Source organism: Stegodyphus dumicola, chromosome 4, assembly GCF_044657685.1.
Source record: "Stegodyphus dumicola isolate Sdum_Otavi_A_Nest chromosome 4, ASM4465768v1".
NCBI classification, from domain to species: Eukaryota; Metazoa; Arthropoda; class Arachnida; order Araneae; family Eresidae; genus Stegodyphus; species Stegodyphus dumicola.
The window spans coordinates 75,186,293-75,206,837 of record NC_140771.1 but is presented as its reverse complement, the minus strand read 5'-3'; the positions used below and the strand labels follow the sequence as shown (position 1 = coordinate 75,206,837).

Genomic DNA, 20,545 nt, shown 5'->3' with positions numbered 1-20,545 from the left:
GCGTTGTTCCTTAATCTTCGAATTGGATCCGGCTTATTATTTTTTGCAGACTGTTAGAGCAATTTTATAAAAGTAAGCTTGAACTTTCGATTATGTCAAATAGAATTTCCGATATATATTTACTACAAAGCGAAAGTATGTTTTGAAATCCGAAATCTGTTTATCAATTTCACGCTGCTCTGCGGCAGAGGGGGGGGGGAGCAGAAACGTCATTATTAGATTATGATAGATTAGAAAGATTATGTCAAATAGAATTTCCGATATATATTTACTAATATGTAATTTGTATCTACAAAGCGAAAGTATATTTTGAAATCCGAAATCTGTTTATCAATTTCATTGCTGCGGATTGGAAATTGATCTGTCAGCACTATCCTTATCTTCAGGGCAGATGTTTTTATTTTATTTGGTTTATAATTCCATACTAAGTGTAGTATTTCATTCTGTCTTTGATATGATTTAAATCAAGTTCCTCGTCATTATAATTCGCTTCCGATAGTGAAGAAAGTGACCCAGAAGTTATTGAAAACGAAAACATTTCGATTGACAAATTAATCGGTATTCTCAACACAGCAATTATAGGACTTGAACAGCGGAACTTTGTAACTAAACAAGAAATTACGTCTGTTTAATAGAATACTTTCTCTTTAGAAAGTATTATCACATGAAACGAAGCAACTTACATTGAAGGAAATGTTTAATAAAGTAAACAAATAAATATTAAGCTTTTTCTTTTTGTAAATTTTGATACCCTTTAGATCATAATTGCTCTTTATTTCATAAATTACGGTTTCATATTTTTAATTTTGTAATTTCTGCATGCCATCTTACCAGATTTAAACTGATGATCTATAATCCGGAAAAATCGATAATCCGGAATCACCGAAGTCCCGACGAGTCCGGATTAACGACTTTTGACTGTATAAATATTCATGCATATACTAATAATATAAGCATAACGATCATAATAAACATGAATATGAACTGACCACGCGGAACGAGAATGCAAATTATTAAAATCTTGATAGAAATTCAAACGTGTGTAGTATTTGGATGGGAGGAAAAGAATACCGAATGTAAAAGAATTTTCTACCATTTTCACAATTCTTTGACCAATAGAACGACGTGCACCTGTCTGTACTCTCGCGTGCACCATAGGTTACGGCAGAGAAAGGGGGAAAAAGCCATTTCCGGTAGTATGATTCACCATCTGACGTTGCATATAAGGAAGAAAAGTTGTTTATTTAGTTTCGGCTTTGGTATGGGAAAAAAATGCACATTCATTAAAAAAAAAAAAAAGGATTAAAAAAAAAGCACTAAAAGCAAAAAATAAGCACTAAAAATAAAAAAAATAAGGGCTTTAAAGAAAAAGTAAGCACCTATAAGGGCCTTTATATTTTATTTTCAAATATAAGGACTTATAAGCACTTGTAAGGACCGCTACGAACCCTGCCATTATATATCGTGCAAATCAAAGAGCATTGATGAATGATTGGTTTGAAAATCATTTTATACCTGGCGCTCAGCGACATTTGAATTCGGTTGGTTTACCTGATGACTCAAAAATACTCCTGATTGTTGACAACTGTTCAGCGCATACTTCTCTTAAAGTTTTAGTGAAAGATAATGTATCCGTATTATTCTTCCCTCCAAATTGTACGTCTATCATTCAGCCTAAGGATATGGGAATTGTGCCCACGCTGAAATGCAAATATAAAGTAGCATTTTTAAAATCTATGTTAAATTTCTTGAACAATGGCAAGACTATTGACTTTTGACTAACGACTTTTGACTGTATAAATATTCATGCATATACTAATAATATAAGCATAACGATCATAATAAACATGAATATGAACTGACCACGCGGAACGAGAATGCAAATTATTAAAATCTTGATAGAAATTCAAACGTGTGTAGTATTTGGGTGGGAGGAAAAGAATACCGAATGTAAAAGAATTTTCTACCATTTTCACAATTCTTTGACCAATAGAACGACGTGCACCTGTCTGTACTCTCGCGTGCACCATAGGTTACGGCAGAGAAAGGGGGAAAAAGCCATTTCCGGTAGTATGATTCACCATCTGACGTTGCATATAAGGAAGAAAAGTTGTTTATTTAGTTTCGGCTTTGGTACGGGAAAAAAAATGCACGTTCATTAAAAAAAAAAAAGGATTAAAAAAAAAAGCACTAAAAGCAAAAAATAAGCACTAAAAATAAAAAAAATAAGGGCTTTAAAGAAAAAGTAAGCACCTATAAGGGCCTTTATATTTTATTTTCAAATATAAGGACTTATAAGCACTTGTAAGGACCGCTACAAACCCTGCCATTATATATCGTGCAAATAAAAGAGCATTGATGAATGATTGGTTTGAAAATCATTTTATACCTGGCGCTCGGCGACATTTGAATTCGGTTGGTTTATCTGATGACTCAAAAATACTCCTGATTGTTGACAACTGTTCAGCGCATACTTCTCTTAAAGTTTTAGTGAAAGATAATGTATCCGTATTATTCTTCCCTCCAAATTGTACGTCTATCATTCAGCCTAAGGATATGGGAATTGTGCCCACGCTGAAATGCAAATATAAAGTAGCATTTTTAAAATCTATGTTAAATTTCTTGAACAATGGCAAGACTATTCAAGAGTTTTTGAAATGTTTTAGCATAATGTTTTGCTGTGTGGAGCATCGCAAGATCGTGGGAGGATGTGTCTCCAGATACGTTAAAAAATGCTTGGCATAATTTATGGCCAGCTACCATATTTCATGGTGAGGACAATGAGCCGTGAATCTGAAAGTTTTTGGACATCGCAAGCTAAACGTGAAATTTTCTAGATATTGGATTTTGTAAAGAAATGTGGAGAAGCAGTAATAAATGAACACGATATGACAGAAGTTTTTCATTGTGACCACAATGCCCCAATCATCAATCAATTAACAGACGGCGAAATCTGTAGTATGGTTCTAGATCCAGAAAATACCACTTCCAGTAGTGAAGAAAGTGACAGAGAGGTTATTGAAAATGAAAAAAATTCGATTGATAAGTTAGTCGGTATTCTCGACACAGCAATTACAGGTTACAATTGAACAGTGGAACTTTGTAACTGAATTAACTGAACAAGAAATTATGTATGTTTATAGAATTAAAGAGAAAGTATTAGCACAAAAAACGAAGCAACTTAAACAACTTACATTGAAAGAAATGTTTAATAAAGTAAACAAATAAATATTAAGCTTTTTTTTTTGTAAATTTTGATACCCTTTAGATCATAATTGCTCTTTATTTCTTAAATTACAGTTTCATATTTTTAATTGTATAATTTCTGCATGCCATCTTACCAGATTTAAATTGATGATCTATAATCCAGAAAAATCCCTAATCTGGAATCGCCAAAGCCCCGACGAGTCCGGATTACGGACTTTGTACTGTATTAGAATGGAGGTGCAATGGTTTGGGTAGGTATCATGTTGGATGGCTGCACATTCCTACATACCTTTGACACAGACTCTCTGACTGCTATGAGATATAGAGAGGAGATCTTAGAACCCTATGTTCAACTTTTCAAGCTATAGTTGACACTGGATTCCTTTTAATGGATGACCATGCTCATCCACATAGAGCTCAGCTTGTTGACAATTACCTGGAATGTGAGGATATTCACTGCACGGATTGACCAGCTAAATCTCCTGATCTTAACCGTATATAGTATGTTGGGAATGCTTGTGGGAGGGCAATTTGGTCAACAATTACATGGAATGTGAGGATATTCGCTGTATGGATTGCCCAGCTAAATCTCCTAATCTTAATCCTATATAGCATGTCAGAAACGCTCTTGGAAAGACAATTTTATCTTGCCATCCCCGTCCAAGAACGAATCTTGAGTCAAAAATGGCCTAGCTGCAGAAGCAGAATTGATTTCTAGAGCGACTCCTCAACTGCCCCTTGTCCAGTATGCCATCATGCTGTACGACCTGTCTGGCTGCAAAAGGAGACCATGTCCCATATTAGACTCTTTTCAGTTCGATATTACAGCATGGATTTTGGACATCCCTGTACTACTTGTTGGCAAAACATGTATAAGTTTCAATCCCTGCACCGTGAGCTTTATTCATAATCATGCATACATAGAGTGACTTTTGAATGGTATCCTGCGCCCCCAAAAAAAAAAAAAAAAAAAAAAAGAGACAGTTCTATATCTTTCGTTCTACTGGGGCGATTGACAAAATTCAAACTGTGTTTTCCATGTCTTGAAAGCACGACTTAGGATATATAAGCATTGTTCTAATATAAGTATTTTGACACAAAATCAGACTTTTTTTGAAATAACATATATTTTTTTCCTATATTTAGATTCAACAACTCAAATTATGCCTAGATATTAAATTTTGTAAAATTTGGTGCAAAATTTACGGAGAAATTCCAAAATTTATCTTGGCACAATTTTTCCAGTTTCCACCAAGAATAATTAATTCACTTGGCGAACTTCTTAATATATGGCAACCAATTTTCCTCTCCCTTCAATTATGCTGGAGTGGAAAAAAAGGCACCTCATTCCAACTTTCAAATAAGTTTAGTGAAGTGTCTAAATCACATTTGATGTTTTATCGCTTTCAACAAATATGCCAAATTTCAAAGCGTGCCAATATATAAATTCACGTATACCTTCGGAAATTTTGAATAAAAAACTGTAATTTTTCACAGGTATGCTTAGAAATACTTTAAGATGATGGTAAAAATTTTATAGATTAAATTTGTTTTTGATAAATTTATAAAAATGATTTAAAAATACAAATTTAAAAAATAAATCATAAAAAATGGGTGAATTTTATTTGGAATGAACCTGAATTTCGAATTGTGAAAGGAAGAATCAAATAAGTTTAATAAAAAAAGAGAGATTAATAAATATATACCTAACTCAATTAACATTTAGGAGCTAAAATTTTGAGAGCTAATTTTTTAAAACTACTCGCGCGATTTTTACAAAACTTGGTAACTTGGTAGTCTGGTGTAATTTGAGTCATAGAATTGAAATATGGAAAATTGGTATGTTATTTCAGAAAAGTCTGATTTTGTGTCAAAATACCTATATTAGAACAATGCTGTATATAAATCTAATACATATCCTAAGTCACGCTTTCAAGACATGAAAAATGCAAGTGTAATTTCGTCAATGGGCCAGTAGAATGGGAGATATAGAACCATTTCCCCTTTTTTTTTGCGCAGTGTACATCTCTTTATTACAAATGTATATTTATACCAAATTTCATTCAAATCTTAAAGCTTTTCAGAAATTCTACATAATGTGCAAATTCTCTTAATTTTGCACATGAGTGTATATATAATGGATTTTAAACTTAAAAAAAAAAAAAAAAAAAAAAAAAACATCAGCAATATCAGTCTGAAAATTGAATATGATGAAAAAGTTAAATGTTAGAAATGTTAATTAATAAATGGAAATGTATATTTTTATAACACATGGGCTATAATTGTAAGTTAAATTGAAATTTTTACAAGACTTTTGCATAATATAATTCTTGTTGCAACTCAACCCTTGCTGAGATCCGATGGCTGAGTGATGTCATCTCAAACTACGAACTCTCGCTCAGAGATAGCACGAGAACTCGGAAAGGAGAAGTCGCACGCTGCCTCGTGCCAAATTTAAACCCTTTTCATTATGTAAATAGTCTGTAACCTGTTTGCATCTTCATTAAAATATGTTTGTGTAAAGAATGTATTGACCATGATGGATTACTCCCTACAAAGGATTCCAGATAGAGATGCACAGAAGAGATCAATTCAACCAGTAGCCCTGGCAGAACCCACTGGGACAAGGTAAGCAGTTTTGTTTTACCTTGACTAATTAGTTAGCAGTGTAAATAATGATATCGATAAGGAAATAAAAAATAATATTGTGGCGCCATAACGTGGGGCCACTGGGTTGAATTTGAATTGAAATTTAATAGATTTTGCTTTAAGCAAAAACATGGATTTAGAAAAATTAAAAAAGAAACAATCTGCTATAAGAGCAGTAGTTACAAGGCTGATAAATAAGATAGAAACAGAAATTGCTAATGAGGGGGATAAAAATGTAATTGAAGAAACGGTTGCTCAGTTAATTAGTAAAGAAGAACTAATATAACTCTTAGCGGATAACGGTATTGAAACTTTAATTGATGTAACAAATTTAGAAAATGAAATAATTTCTAGAAAAGAGTATAAAAGTAAATTTATTGTTTGGAAATTATGCACGAAAAGATAGTTAGATACTAATTCACATAGCGCTAATTCTACTTCATGTGGAACTGTCACTGAATCTCAGAACAAAATTCAATTCCCCAAAATTGGCCCTGGAAACGTTTTCGGGAAAAGATGTGTGCAGTTGGCCCAAGTTTGGGGCACAATTTCAGACAGCTGTATACGAAAATGAAAGTCTACATGCAGTAGATATATCTAACTATTTAAAGTCAATTCTTACTTCCGATGCAGAAACTGCAATACAAGAGTTGACGTTAACAGCAGAGAATTACGAGAAGGCTGTAAAAATATTAAAAGATCACTTTGGACGCAAAGAACTAATAATAGATACCCACATGAACAATTTATTAACTCTGACTCTGGTTAAAAGATCTTGCGATATGACAGCAGTTCGAAAATTATATGATCGTTGTGAAGTACAAATTAGAGGATTAGAATTGTGTAATATTTTACCAGATTCGTGCAGTACCTTATTGTATCTAATATTAATAAAAGTGATTCGAATGATTTAGCACTACAATTTAATAGGAAATATGAAGATGATAACCAGACAAAAATTACAAATTTGCTAAATTTTCTAAGAAAAGAAATAGAAAGTTGAGAATGTAGGATTTTTAATTAAGCCAACAGATTCTGAAGTTATTGAAAGGAAATCCCATTTTGAAAAAAAGCAGCAGTTTCGAGAACATTTTCGAGACAACGAAAGAAATCGGGATTATAATAAGGGTAGAATTCCTTTAGTGGCAGCGTTAAACACATCACTTTCTAATAGCTGTTTATTCTGTTTTGAAAACCATACGTCAGAATCATGTCAAAAGACTGTGCCATTAAAGCAAAACGGAAATTGTTTTGTGCATCTTAAAAGGTATCATTTTGTGAGGAACTGCAAATCGAAACTAACTTGAGGTATATGTAATCGACAACATCATACATTGATACACTCAGATGAAACGAACGCGTCAGACAAGAGGCCCGTCCAAGGGGCAGTAGTCTCTTCTATTTCCGATTGCTTAACAGTAAATAACTCATTTCTTCTGACAGTACAAGCTGAAATTATAAACACACACAATTGGCGCCAGCAAAACATTCGCACTTTGTTTGATTTAGGATCACAGCGAACATTTATTACGGAGGACATCTGTAAGAAATTAAAACTTCCAGTTACTGGAGAAGAAAAAAAAAAAAAAAAAAATTCTCTTTCAGTTGCACGACGTCTGAAGCGCAGAATGTTAAAAAAACCAGTCTTATTTTGCATAATTCAAAGTATTGATATTAAATCAAAATAGAAGCTTTGATTATTCCTGTCATTAATGGATCACATATTTATTCCCCTAGAAATGAAATAGTTAATCTTATTAAAAAACAGGGCATACAACTTTCCGATGAATGGGAACAAGGGAATAAAAGGCTGAAAATTTCTTTGCTGATACGAGCGGATTTTTATTGGAAAATAGTTACGGGTAAAGTTCACAGACTGTCTAATTCCTTAGTAGCGGTTGAAACAAAATTGGGCTGGACCATTAGGGAACAGAAAGGGCTCACGGAATTTCACCAACTAATGTGAATACTATGAAGGTTGTGGTTCATAATAATAAAGATACACAGAACGAATCACTGTCTAGTTTGCTGAAGAATCTCTGGGAGCTTGAATCCATGGGGATAAATTACAATTTGGATAAGGAACTCGAATTAGAAGATAATTTAGTTATCGATAATTTTAAAAGATCTGTGAAATTTAAAAACAATCATTATATTGTGCGCCTTCCCTGGAATCATAGTTCAAATGAGCTTGGAGATAATCTGGAGATTGCTAAAATTAGATTTAAGAGTTTAAGTCATATATTTCAGAATAATCAACAGTTCTATGACAGACATCGCGAAGTAATTAATAAGTATTTAAAAAAAGGAATTGCCGAAGAGACTAACATTGAAATTGGACCAAAAACGTATTTTATGCCACATCAAGCCGTTATAAGAGAAAATAAGGAAACTACAAAACTCTGAGTGGTTTTTGAGGCTTCGTCACATGCGGAGAATTGTTGGTCATGAAATGACTGTTTATATTAAAGTCTTAAGATGTGTCCAGACATACTGGAATTGCTCCTTAAGTTCCGTCAAAATCAAATTGCGTTTACAGCTGACATCAAACAAGCATTCTTGCAGATTTCTCCTGCTGATGAAGAGAGAAACGCAGTCAAGTTTCTATGGAATGATGATGAATTAAATGGAACCAAAATAAAGGCTCTTCGTATGACAGAGTAATTTTTGGAGCAACATCTAATCTGTTTCTTCTTAGAGAAACTCTTAATGTACACGCTGACAAATACAAGCCACAGTATCGGAACGTATTTTCCATGCTAACAGAAAATATGTATGTTGACGACTTAATCGCTGGAGCAGATGAAGAATTAGAAGCATTTGAGGAATCAGAACATATTAAACGCATAGATTTAACATGCAGAAGTGGGAAACAAATGAAAGGAATTTACAAAAAGTATGGAATGAAAAAGATTTTTCATAAGATTCGACTCGCTCTAAAGTATTGGGTACATATGGAATATGTCAAATGATACATTTTTGATAGAAATTGAAAATTTGGTAAAAGATTCCAAAAAGATAGATAACATACCCACTAAAAGGGAAATCTTGAGATTTGTAGGATGTTTCTTTGATCCACTGCGGTTTTTAGATCTGTACACCATATGAGCTAGGATTTTATTGCAAGATTTATGGGAACAAAAGATAGCATGGGGCACTGAAATACTGGAAAATCTCAGAAAGAATTGGCAAAGCTGGTATGATGAATTAGCTCATATTTCTAGTTTGGAAATACCAAAACATCAGTTTGCAGGTGCTGGGAAAAGGGACATAAAGTGACATAAAGGGACATACAGTTACACTGTTTCCCAGATGCGAGTCAGAAGACCCATGGGGCTGTTCTGTATTTTCGTTATTCGGAAAATAGAGTCATTCATACAAGCTTCATTACATCAAAAACACGAGTAGCACCTTTGAAAAAATTATCACTTCCCAGATTGAAATTGATAGGTGCTTTGATAAGCTTCCGCTTGTCAAAATACATCCAAAAGAAACTTCGGGACATTGATTTAATTGTATATATGTGGACTGATTCTAGCATAACATTACACTGGATTCAAAGTGATGTGAAAAAATGGAAGCCATTCCTTCAGAACACAGTGAAGGAAATACAGAAGAATTCAGATGTCTTGAACTAGAGATATACACCTGGTGAAAATAATCCAGCTGATTTGCTAACTAGAGGTGAAAATGTCAAACATCTGAAGAAAAATAGCCTATGGTGGGAAGGGCCCAGGTGGTTAACCCGCGAGCATGCGCGCCGGGTATCTCATACTCAGAGGCATATTCTTTGTCCCTTATCTCCAAACCCCTTTCTTGGAAATGGGCGAAACCTTTTGTAGCTGAATTCAAGGTGACATTCTTGAAGTTCGAAACTCCGTGGAGTGATTCTTCGAATACTTTCTAGAAATTGTACCGTTTGGGTATGCGACACCCGCGCGCCTTCTCGTGTATCTCAGATTTTCATACTCACTTCCTTAGTTAGCATGGCGAGGAATCTAAGTTATGATAAAGAAATGGAAAGGTTGAAAAATATGCTAGAAACCATTTCAACAGATGATGAATGGTTTAGCGAAGTGGAGGACGAATTAATAGATGAATATCATAATTCATCAACAGACAGTGTTACAGACACTGAATTAGATAGTGAATTAGAAAAATCAATCAAATTATGAAAGTGTTGTCCTACTATCAATTATGCACAAAGATAATAAAATTGATGAAACCACTGGAGTACTAAAAAAGCCAAAGATTATTTCATTTTATTATCTAACCAAAGAAGCAGTAGATGAAATGGGAGCAACATATTCTACAGCTAGAGTATCAAAACCGTGACCTATGGTAATTTTTTTCTCGATTTTAAATGTTGTAGCAATTAATGCATGAATAATATTACTTTCTACAGAAGAACCACCAACTTAGTTTAGAAACAGGCATTCTTTTCTCAAATCATTAGGACTGAAGTTAGTAGAGGATTACTCAAATCAATGGCAGCAATAAATCATGCTCCCTTTGAAACTAAAAGAAAAAAATAGTTTCATGAGATTGCAGCATAAAACCACCATCTAAAAAGATGAAAAATATTTAAAGAAAATGCACTGAGTGCCCTAAAAAGAAGGACAGAAAGACACGGTTTCTGTGCGAGAAATGTAATATCAGTATTTGTATGGAGCATATGTGTTATAGCTGTCAGAGATGTGAAAAATAATTGTAAGTTAAGTACTTCATTTATTATATTCTTTAAAAATATTCTAAAGTTCATTGTTTATTATGTTAATCCACATTTATACTCATATTTATATCATTAAAGCAACTTAAAACGTGTTAATTGCTTTCATGTATGACATATCCAGCGTGCCTTCTTGTGTTCATAATTTTGGTGCACGCGCTCGCGGGTTAAAAGAAAAAATGGAACACTGGCTAACACCGAATTTATGTTCCACAAAGAACATTGAAGATTCCAACAAGGAACTAAGAAAAACATCGAAGGAAATTTTCGTAAATTCATGCGTTACAGAGCCTTCCGAAGATTTATTTAACCCTTTAACTGTCAAGTTATTTTGATAATTTGGGTACACAAATTGTCAAATTTTTTTATTGCAAAAACCATATGTTTAGTACAAAATAAAATATACTTAAGTAGTTACAAATTGATATTTTGACGTACATGGGTAAAATTTTTAAAGTTTTGTAGCCACTGCATATTTTCTTTGAGGCGGCTGTCACTCAACATGGCAGTTGCAAAGTTCGCTTCTAGTGGAGCATTATTTTCTAAAAATGAAAAAAATTAACTATTTTCTAAAACATAAATAAATATAAGTGAATACCTATTAGTAGTCCAGTAATTCAGTCTTGTGTGGTACAACTGGAAACACTTTTCCTAGCACAAACCAACTCCACAATCACTACACCAGAATCGTGATTCCTTCCTTATCTTTTCCCCATTTTTATCCTTTTTCGAACAACACACTTTGCACTGTCTTGTAGGCTCACATTTCGCAGGAATAGGAGGAAAATGGGATATAAAATGTCGTTCAGTAAGACGGGTAGGGTTATCTATTGTAGGTGGTCTGCCAACATTCTTTTGTCCAGAAGCTGCATCATCATATTTATGTAAAAGCTCTTCTACAACTTGGATTCGAAATTCTAAAAATGTAATACGTTTCCCAACTACATTTTTATAGAGCAAATATGAGTTCCAGAGTACCTTGTCTAGTAAATGTAAAAATATCTTTTTATAATATTTTTTCTGACGTTTTCGGATTGTTGGATGAAAGGATATTTCCTGATCACAGCGATCTACACTACCCATAGTTAGACCGTAATTAGAAACAATCTTCGGCTTGAGTATATCGCCATTTTTTATTTTTGATGCTGACCATGGAAGTATCATGAATACTGCTCATCAAACACACATCCTTCATCTTCGGTTGAAGAATCTAAATCATCTATATAACGTTTCAAAGAACTGGACGCTATTTTACAACAAAAAGATCCCATGCACCTTGAACCAAATAACCTCTAACCTTTGAAATCTTCAGTAAAGTGCTGTCATCTATTGAACTGAGCGCACATTAACTTTTCCCGAAATACAGTTGGGTTTGACAAAGAGATGAAGCCGAAATAAACATCTCCCGATATATATTCGGGTATAACAATACGATACACTCAAAAAAATATTACCCCGAGTAATACTCCGTGACATTTTCGAACACCAGTGCTGTGCCCGAGATTATCTCGGGCATGACATTTAAAAGGTTAAAGACCAAAATTACAGCAATTTACACCGAATTTACCAAATTACTGCATGGTGCTTAAGGTTCATCTACGATGTTAAAAATACATCGAAATTATCAGGATGTTTGCAGGTTAACGAATTGGAAATTTATTGGATCAAATATTTTAGGAGCGAAATTTCACAAATGAAATACGGGCATTAAAGAACAACGAGGAATTAAGTTCAGAATCAAAATTAAAGTCCCTCAATCCATTTGTAGATGAAAGTGATGTAACTCGTGTTAGTGGACGATTAGAAAATTCATATTTGGATTACAAACAAGCACATCCAATTGTGTTGCCTGACAAAGATCATTTCACTGATCTAATTAATTTTCACAGTCATTAGGTGGTAGGGCACGGAGAAATAGCAGATACTTTAAATCAGATAAGAGATAAGTATTGGTTGCTGAAGGCTCGTAGGAAAATTAAAAGTGTTCTGTACAATTGAAATATCTGCAAAATAAATCGAACGAAACCTGTCATGCAAGATATGGCACCTTTCCCACCAGACAGATGCCGAGAAGCCTTTCCATTTGAGAACTCTGGAATAGATTATGCGGGTCCACTCTACGTCAAAAGTGGAAGAGAATTTTCTAAGACATACATTTTACTGTTTACCTGCGCTGTAACTAGAGCAGTGCATTTAGAACTTATAGCTGGCCTTTCCACAGAAAAGTTTTTGCTTGCATTTAGACGGTTCATAGCGAGAAGAGTTTTGTGCCAAATAGCGTATACCAATAACGCCCAACCTTTAAAACAGCAAAAAAAGAATTAGAGCTATTGAATGAGATGATGAAAAACAATAAAGTTCAAGATGAGTTCTCTAAGCAAGGAATCAAATGGAAATTTATAGTTGAGAGGGCAGCATGGCGAGGAGGCTTTTGGGAATGTATGGTTCAGTCTCCGAAAGCTCTTCTGAAGAGAATTCTAGGCAAATCATCCTTGACATTCAGGGAATTAGAGACAGTCATAACAGAAGTAGAAGCTATATTGAACTCCAGACCTTAAACATTTACATACTCGGATCTAGGAGAGCCAGAATCTTTGACCCCTGGTCACTTCTTAATAGGAAGACGGTTACTATCATTGCCGCAAGGAAGCTCTAAATTAACTTCAACAAAGGAAAGTCTTACACGTTGATTTACATATCAACAAATACTGGTAGAAAAAATCTGGAGAAAATGGAAACAGGATTATTTGATGAATTTAAAATCTGCCCATCATTTCAAACTGGTGAAAACAGGAACCTGTTTGAAGAAAGAAACTATTGTATTAGTGCATGAAGATAAAATTCCAAGGCTGATGTGGAAGATGGGCATCATAATGGAATTACTAATTCAGAAGTCAAACAACAAAAATCAGCGTTATACCTACAAAATTTTCACAGGACTAGTTTCGATGGTTTTACCGAACCATCATCTTCAGCTGCAAAACCGCAAATGAACAAGATAGGAAATAATGATTAGATAAGATAAGAAAGCCTGAACAAGAATAAGCAAGTGGCGCCATCTGTTGGCAAAACCAGAACTAAAACATAATTTCTCTAAAAGCCGAAGGCAAATTTGGATTGGAATTAGGATCGTTAACTAGAACAGAAAGATTTTTATGAATGTGAAATGCCTTTAGAAAATCCAGTTCTCCAATGGAAGATGTTTTTTGAATAATTTTGGCAGCAGAAAAATTGAAAGTGTGATTTTCGGACCAGCAATGTTGAGCAACAGAAGACTTCTGTGTTTCCTTTTTTCTAACATATGCCTCATGTTCTTTGACGCAAAATTTTAAGGCTCTCTTAGTTTGGCCAATGTAAATTAAACCACACTGGCAAGGAATCCTATAAATACCCCAGGAATTCATATCCGGAATGGGGTCCTTGAGTATAGAAGTTGGAATTTTATTGATGGGAGAATAAACAACCCGAAAGTTAAATTTATACAAAACATGTGCAACTTTATAGCTAATTGATGGAAAGAAGGGAATGACAACAGAATTTTTATAATCTCCTAAAATAAGAGTGTGGCTTTTAGTGTGTTCAGATGAGAATTTTTTAACTGCTTGATTAATAATGTTGGGTGAAAAGCCCCTGTCAATAGCTATTGCTTTTAAATAATTTAGTTCTTCATCAAGGGCTAGTTTGGAGGAGCAAACTTGAAGAGCACGGAAAACATAGGAATAAAATGAAGCTAACTTTTGTTTAGTCGGATGACATGATTTAAAGTGTGGTGGAAGGCAAACCGATGAAGGTTTACGGTAAACTGTAGTACTGAAGTTGGATGTGTTACGTGTGACCAGAATGTCGAGAAACGGAAGAGAATTGCAAGTCTCAAGTTCAAAAGTGAACTGAATAGCAGGATCAATAGAATCCATTGTTGAAAGAACTTTATTTAAATCATCTTTATTACCTTCAAACAGGGTAAAAGTATCGTCTACGTAGTGGAACCATGCCGGGAAGTTTAAAGTTTCAAACAATTTTGATTCATAATAATGCATGTAGATATCAGCCAGGATGGGACTGAGGGGGCTTCCCATGGCTAATCCCTCAGTTTGCTTGTAATATTTATTTTGGAAAACAAAATGTGTTTGTTTCAAACAGAGTTGAGTGAGAGAAATTAGTGAAGTGGTACTTCCTCGGAAAGTGGTATTCCTTTCCGCCCTATTGTATCAAATTTAGGTACTGCCTCGTATCCTTTAGCTAAATATTTAGTTTCTAGATAACATTTACACCATAAAAAATTCAATAGAGTTTGTAAAAAAGGTTAAAAACATTTCTCCTAGTAATTTACTCATGGTTTCTTTTGATGTAAAATCATTATTCACCAATGTCCCAGTGGAGGGTGCATTAAGATGTCTAGAAACCAGACTTTGCGAATTTCATTTCTCTTGCATCGAAATTGAGGAGCTAATTTCTCTCACTCAACTCTGTTTGAAACAAACACATTTTGTTTTCCAAAATAAATATTACAAGCAAACTGAGGGATTAGCCATGGGAAGCCCCCTCAGTCCCATCCTGACTGATATCTACATGTATTATTATGAATCAAAATTGTTTGAAACTTTAAACTTCCCGGCATGGTTCCGCTACGTAGACGATACTTTTACCCTGTTTGAAGGTAATAAAGATGATTTAAATAAAGTTCTTTCAACAATGGATTCTATTGATCCTGCTATTCAGTTCACTTTTGAACTTGAGACTTGCAATTCTCTTCCGTTTCTCGACATTCTGGTCACACGTAACACATCCAACTTCAGTACTACAGTTTACCGTAAACCTTCATCGGTTTGCCTTCCACCACACTTTAAATCATGTCATCCGACTAAACAAAAGTTAGCTTCATTTTATTCCTATGTTTTCCGTGCTCTTCAAGTTTGCTCCTCCAAACTAGCCCTTGATGAAGAACTAAATTATTTAAAAGCAATAGCTATTGACAGGGGCTTTTCACCCAACATTATTAATCAAGCAGTTAAAAAATTCTCATCTGAACACACTAAAAGCCACACTCTTATTTTAGGAGATTATAAAAATTCTGTTGTCATTCCCTTCTTTCCATCAATTAGCTATAAAGTTGCACATGTTTTGTATAAATTTAACTTTCGGGTTGTTTATTCTCCCATCAATAAAATTCCAACTTCTATACTCAAGGACCCCATTCCGGATATGAATTCCTGGGGTATTTATAGGATTCCTTGCCAGTGTGGTTTAATTTACATTGGCCAAACTAAGAGAGCCTTAAAATTTCGCGTCAAAGAACATGAGGCATATGTTAGAAAAAAGGAAACACAGAAGTCTTCTGTTGCTCAACATTGCTGGTCCGAAAATCACACTTTCAATTTTTCTGCTGCCAAAATTATTCAAAAAACATCTTCCATTGGAGAACTGGATTTTCTAGAGGCATTTCACATTCATAAAAATCTTTCTGTTCTAGTTAACGATCCTAATTCCAATCCAAATTTGCCTTCGGCTTTTAGAGAAATTATGTTTTAGTTCTGGTTTTGCCAACAGATGGCGCCACTTGCTTATTCTTGTTCAGGCTTTCTTATCTTATCTAATCATTATTTCCTATCTCGTTCATTTGCGGTTTTGCAGCTGAAGATGATGGTTCGGTAAAACCATTGAAACTAGTCCTGTGAAAATTTTGTAGGTATAACGCTGATTTTTGTTGTTTGACTTCTGAATTAGTATTTATTCGGCGTGTTATTGTGTCTTAATCATAATGGAAGTCTTTCCTGGAAGAGATGGCATGGTGAGAGCCTGTGCTGTCCGCTTGCCCAATGGCCATATAATTAAAAGACCAGTGCAACTACTATATCCAGTGGAGCTGGAATGTAATAAGCACAATTGCTGCAATTGTCCTTCTGGGCCAGAGGATGTTGCAACTCAACCCTTGCTGAGATCTGATGGCAGAGTGATGTCATCTCGAACTATGAACTCTCGCTCAGAGAACGCACAAGAATTCAGAACGGAGAAGTTGCACGCTGCCTCGTGCCAAATTTAAACCCTTTTCATTATGTATATAGTCTGTAACCCGTTTGCATCTTCATTAAAATATGTTTGTGTAAAGAATGTATTGATCATGATGGATTATTTCTTTCAAAGGATTCCAGATAGAGATGCACAGAGGAGATCAAATCAACCAGTGGCCCTGTAGGAACCCATTGGGACAAGGTCAGCAGTTTTGTTTTACCTTGATTAATTAGTTAGAAGTGTAAATAACGATATCGATAAGAAAAATAAATAAGAATAATTCCTTGGAAAATACTCATTAGTATATCCAATAAATTATTTGAAATGCTAAGTATTTAAAAAGTTATCAAAAAAAACTTTAAATAAAAATAAGAATTTAAAACGATTTTTATAATTTAAGTGTACTTTGCATGCTGCAAATTTCTCATGCAATGAGTAATTATTAAAATTACCATTAAAATACCAAAACAGTGCAATTATATACAGTCAAAAGTCGTTAATTCGGACACCCATAATCCGGACCTCAAAGCTACAAACTTTCTGCACATGCGTCGTGTTCACGAGCGTTTACGAGTGCGCGCAAGACCTTTACGGCTGAGAATATGTTTTTGTGCATGTGCGTTTAATGTGTAACGGACGGTATAATCTTCAGTTAATGTTGCAGATTGCGTTGTTCCTTAATCTTCGAATTGGATCCGGCTTATTATTTTTTGTGGACTGTTAGAGCAATTTCATAAAAGTAAGCTTGAACTTTCGATTATGTCAAATAGAATTTCCGATATATATTTACTAATATGTAATTTGTATCTACAAAGCGAAAGTATGTTTTGAAATCCGAAATCTGTTTATCAATTTCATGCTGCGGATTGGAAATTGATCTGCCAGCACTATCCTTATCTTCAGGGCAGATGTTTTTATTTTATTTGGCTTATAATTCCTTACTAAGTGTAGTATTTCATTTCGATGTACTCTGTCTTTGATATGATTTAAATCAAGTTCCTCGTCATTATAATTCGCTTCCGATAGTGAAGAAAGTGACCCACAGGTTATTGAAAACGAAAACATTTCTATTGACAAATTAGTCGGTATTCTCAACACAGCAATTATAGGACTTGAACAGTGGAACTTTGTAACTAAACAAGAAATTATGTCTGTTTAATAGAATTAAAGAGAAAGTATTATCACATGAAACAAAGCAACTTACATTGAAAGAAATGTTTAATAAAGTAAACAAATAAATATTAAGCTTTTTCTTTTTGTAAATTTTGATACCCTTTAGATCATAATTGTTCTTTATTTCATAAATTACGGTTTCATATTTTTAATTTTGTAATTTCTGCATGCCATCTTACCAGATTTAAACTGATGATCTATAATCCGGAAAAATCGATAATCCGGAATCGCCGAAGTCCCGACGAGTCCGGATTAACGACTTTTGACTGTATAAATTTAAATGTAACAAAACTTTAAAAATAGACATTTTTGAACTTACCTAATATACTAAGGTCAAATGCACGGGGATTAGACTCTAATTTATGGGAGCAACTCTCAAATTCCTAGTAAAAATCAGAAAAGATAAAAATTAAAATCATGTAATTTATAAGGTAAATCAATGCTATGGAATAACACAAAATAATACCGCAAAGTAATATTTAATTAAAGTAGATTATATCTTAGATGAAAATTTGAGGTTCAAAATCAAGGCACAAGTCAGTGTATTATAAACAAGATCGCACTGTTAAATTTAATACAATTCCATTGGAAGGGGGAATGACATTTATAAAGCTTTAAAGCAATGAACACAATAAAGTCAATACAAAGTAGAAATTGATAAATTTCTGAAAGTACTGTTTTTAGAAAACAATAAAAATTTCATATAGGAATGTGTGTGCAGTAATGCCGCATTAAAGCGTTAGCACACAAAACAGTATGAATCGCAAGAAACTGAAAAGACACGTAAAGACAAAAGAATAAAGGAATTTATAATAGGTACTTGAAAGAGCGGCCACCAACAATGATACAAGATTCGTCGGCAAGCTCTGCAGCAGCAACACATGGATCGCTGTACATTAGAAAAGGCATCAGGTATATCGAACACATGTCCAGCAGCAACAGACAAGCAAGCAAAAAGATCTGCAGATGTGACGGTACTCCCATACACGAGGCCTTAAATATGATCCCAAAAGAAAAAAAATTGGACATGGTGGCCAGGGAACTTGTCCGCTCCATCCTATCTAATGCTGGCCATAGACACAGTCCAGGTGATTCCTGACGTTCCGAATGAAGTGAGCTGGGGCTCCATTGTGCTGGAACCACATTCGTCCGCAAAAAGTTGCTGGAGGAACATCGACCAAAAGTTCAGGTAAGCCCTCCCTGCAGAATTGCTCCCTATACATTCTTTCAGCAGCTAATTCATTTCCTTGTGCAGCCCCATACATGAAATGCATATCGGCAAGCTCTGCATTGGTGTAACAATGCATGCTGCTTGAGATTAGTGAGGGAAATGAAAAATCCAGCTAGCGCAGCACTTTTATCAGTGCTTTCTACCGGTTCAATGCAGCATTACTGCACATACATTCCTATACGAAATCTGCATATTTAGGTCCTCTCTACCTGCCTTTACAATTTTTATATATAGTTTTGAAGCACCCTGTATATATGCCCTTCCGGAATACTATCATTTGCTTTGCACTGCTACCAGTAAAATTATTCACAAAGCTTTGGAATGCATAGCCACAATGACCTTGACAAAGTATGCAAAGGAAGATACTATTTCAGAGAAGAGGGTGGAGGAATAGGAGAGAGGGATGTTTCTGAAACAGTGAAATACATGCTTTTTTAGGTATACTGATTCTACAAGGTATAATACTGAAACCTGGCATTACACTTTAGTGGTCTAAAAATAAATTGATCGAAACTCCATTGTTTGAGATCTTTTTTATTATAGTTTTTATTATATATCTTTTTTATTATACAAATATCATTTTTATTATACTTACATCTTTTTTATTATACTTTTACTCTAAACATTAAATTTTGTATTTTCATTTTTTTTTTTATTCTTTATTTTGTGAAAGTAAACAGTTTTTAGACAGAAAAACTTGCACTTATTTTTCCCCTAATACATTGCATAACTATGTGCGGCAGTATAAGTATAAAAAAACGGTGGCACTGGGGAGTGACTCTTGTATGTTTTCCGCAGTAGTTAAGGGCTTAAGAAAACTAAACATTGATATGATGGACTGAAACAAAATTAATGCCAACACATAACACTACAACAAGAACATATGCTGCTTTTAAAAAAATTATGATCCCATAGGTAGATAGCCTCTGAGTGCTTTCCAATAATCAAAGAAACCAAAAACAGAATCATTAATCATAAGATTTGAATATTGTAAATCGACAGTTAAGCTCAATAAAAAATATGGAATGGGCTCACCAAATGTTCATGATATTGTTAAACAAAAACTTCGTCGACTGAAGGGGATTTGAATACAGCAATAAAATAAAGAAAAATAAGCAGTGAATTTCAACAAATATTTAAATGTTCTGAAAACCAAAGTAAAATTACTGATTATTTTAAAGAAATAAACACATATAATATGCATGAAAATTTATAGTTTGGATTATCCATGTTTTTCAGTTATCCATAGTCTGTTTCCTTGGCATTACCCTGGATAATCTACAGTACACTGTATTTAAAAAAAAAAAAAAAAAAAAAAAAAAAAAAAAAAAAAAAATTGCTATGCTTTTAAAAGGAAATCTATTAAATTAAAATTAATCACTAAATTCTTAAAGATCAATTTTTTTAAACAAAATGCAGTGAATATGAAAAAATGTATGGCAATAGGGTAAAGAATCTGTTTTTAAATACTTCGTCATAGTGCTTTTGAATTTTATGTGCAAGTGCAAAGAAAGTTATTACATAAATTTTAGAAAGTTAATAAAAAG

The 20,545-nt window shown here is 33.9% G+C and overlaps 1 protein-coding gene across 1 annotated transcript in view; it reads right to left on the bottom strand.

The window, feature by feature from the left end:
* The window catches only part of LOC118204866 (uncharacterized), a 149,173-nt gene that overhangs the window by 105,604 nt on the left and 23,024 nt on the right, over positions 1–20,545 (bottom strand). The window contains exon 3 of the mRNA XM_085815097.1: positions 18,087–18,150. Coding sequence (XP_085671223.1) covers positions 18,087–18,150 — 64 coding nt within the window. The remainder of the gene's footprint in view (positions 1–18,086; positions 18,151–20,545) is intronic.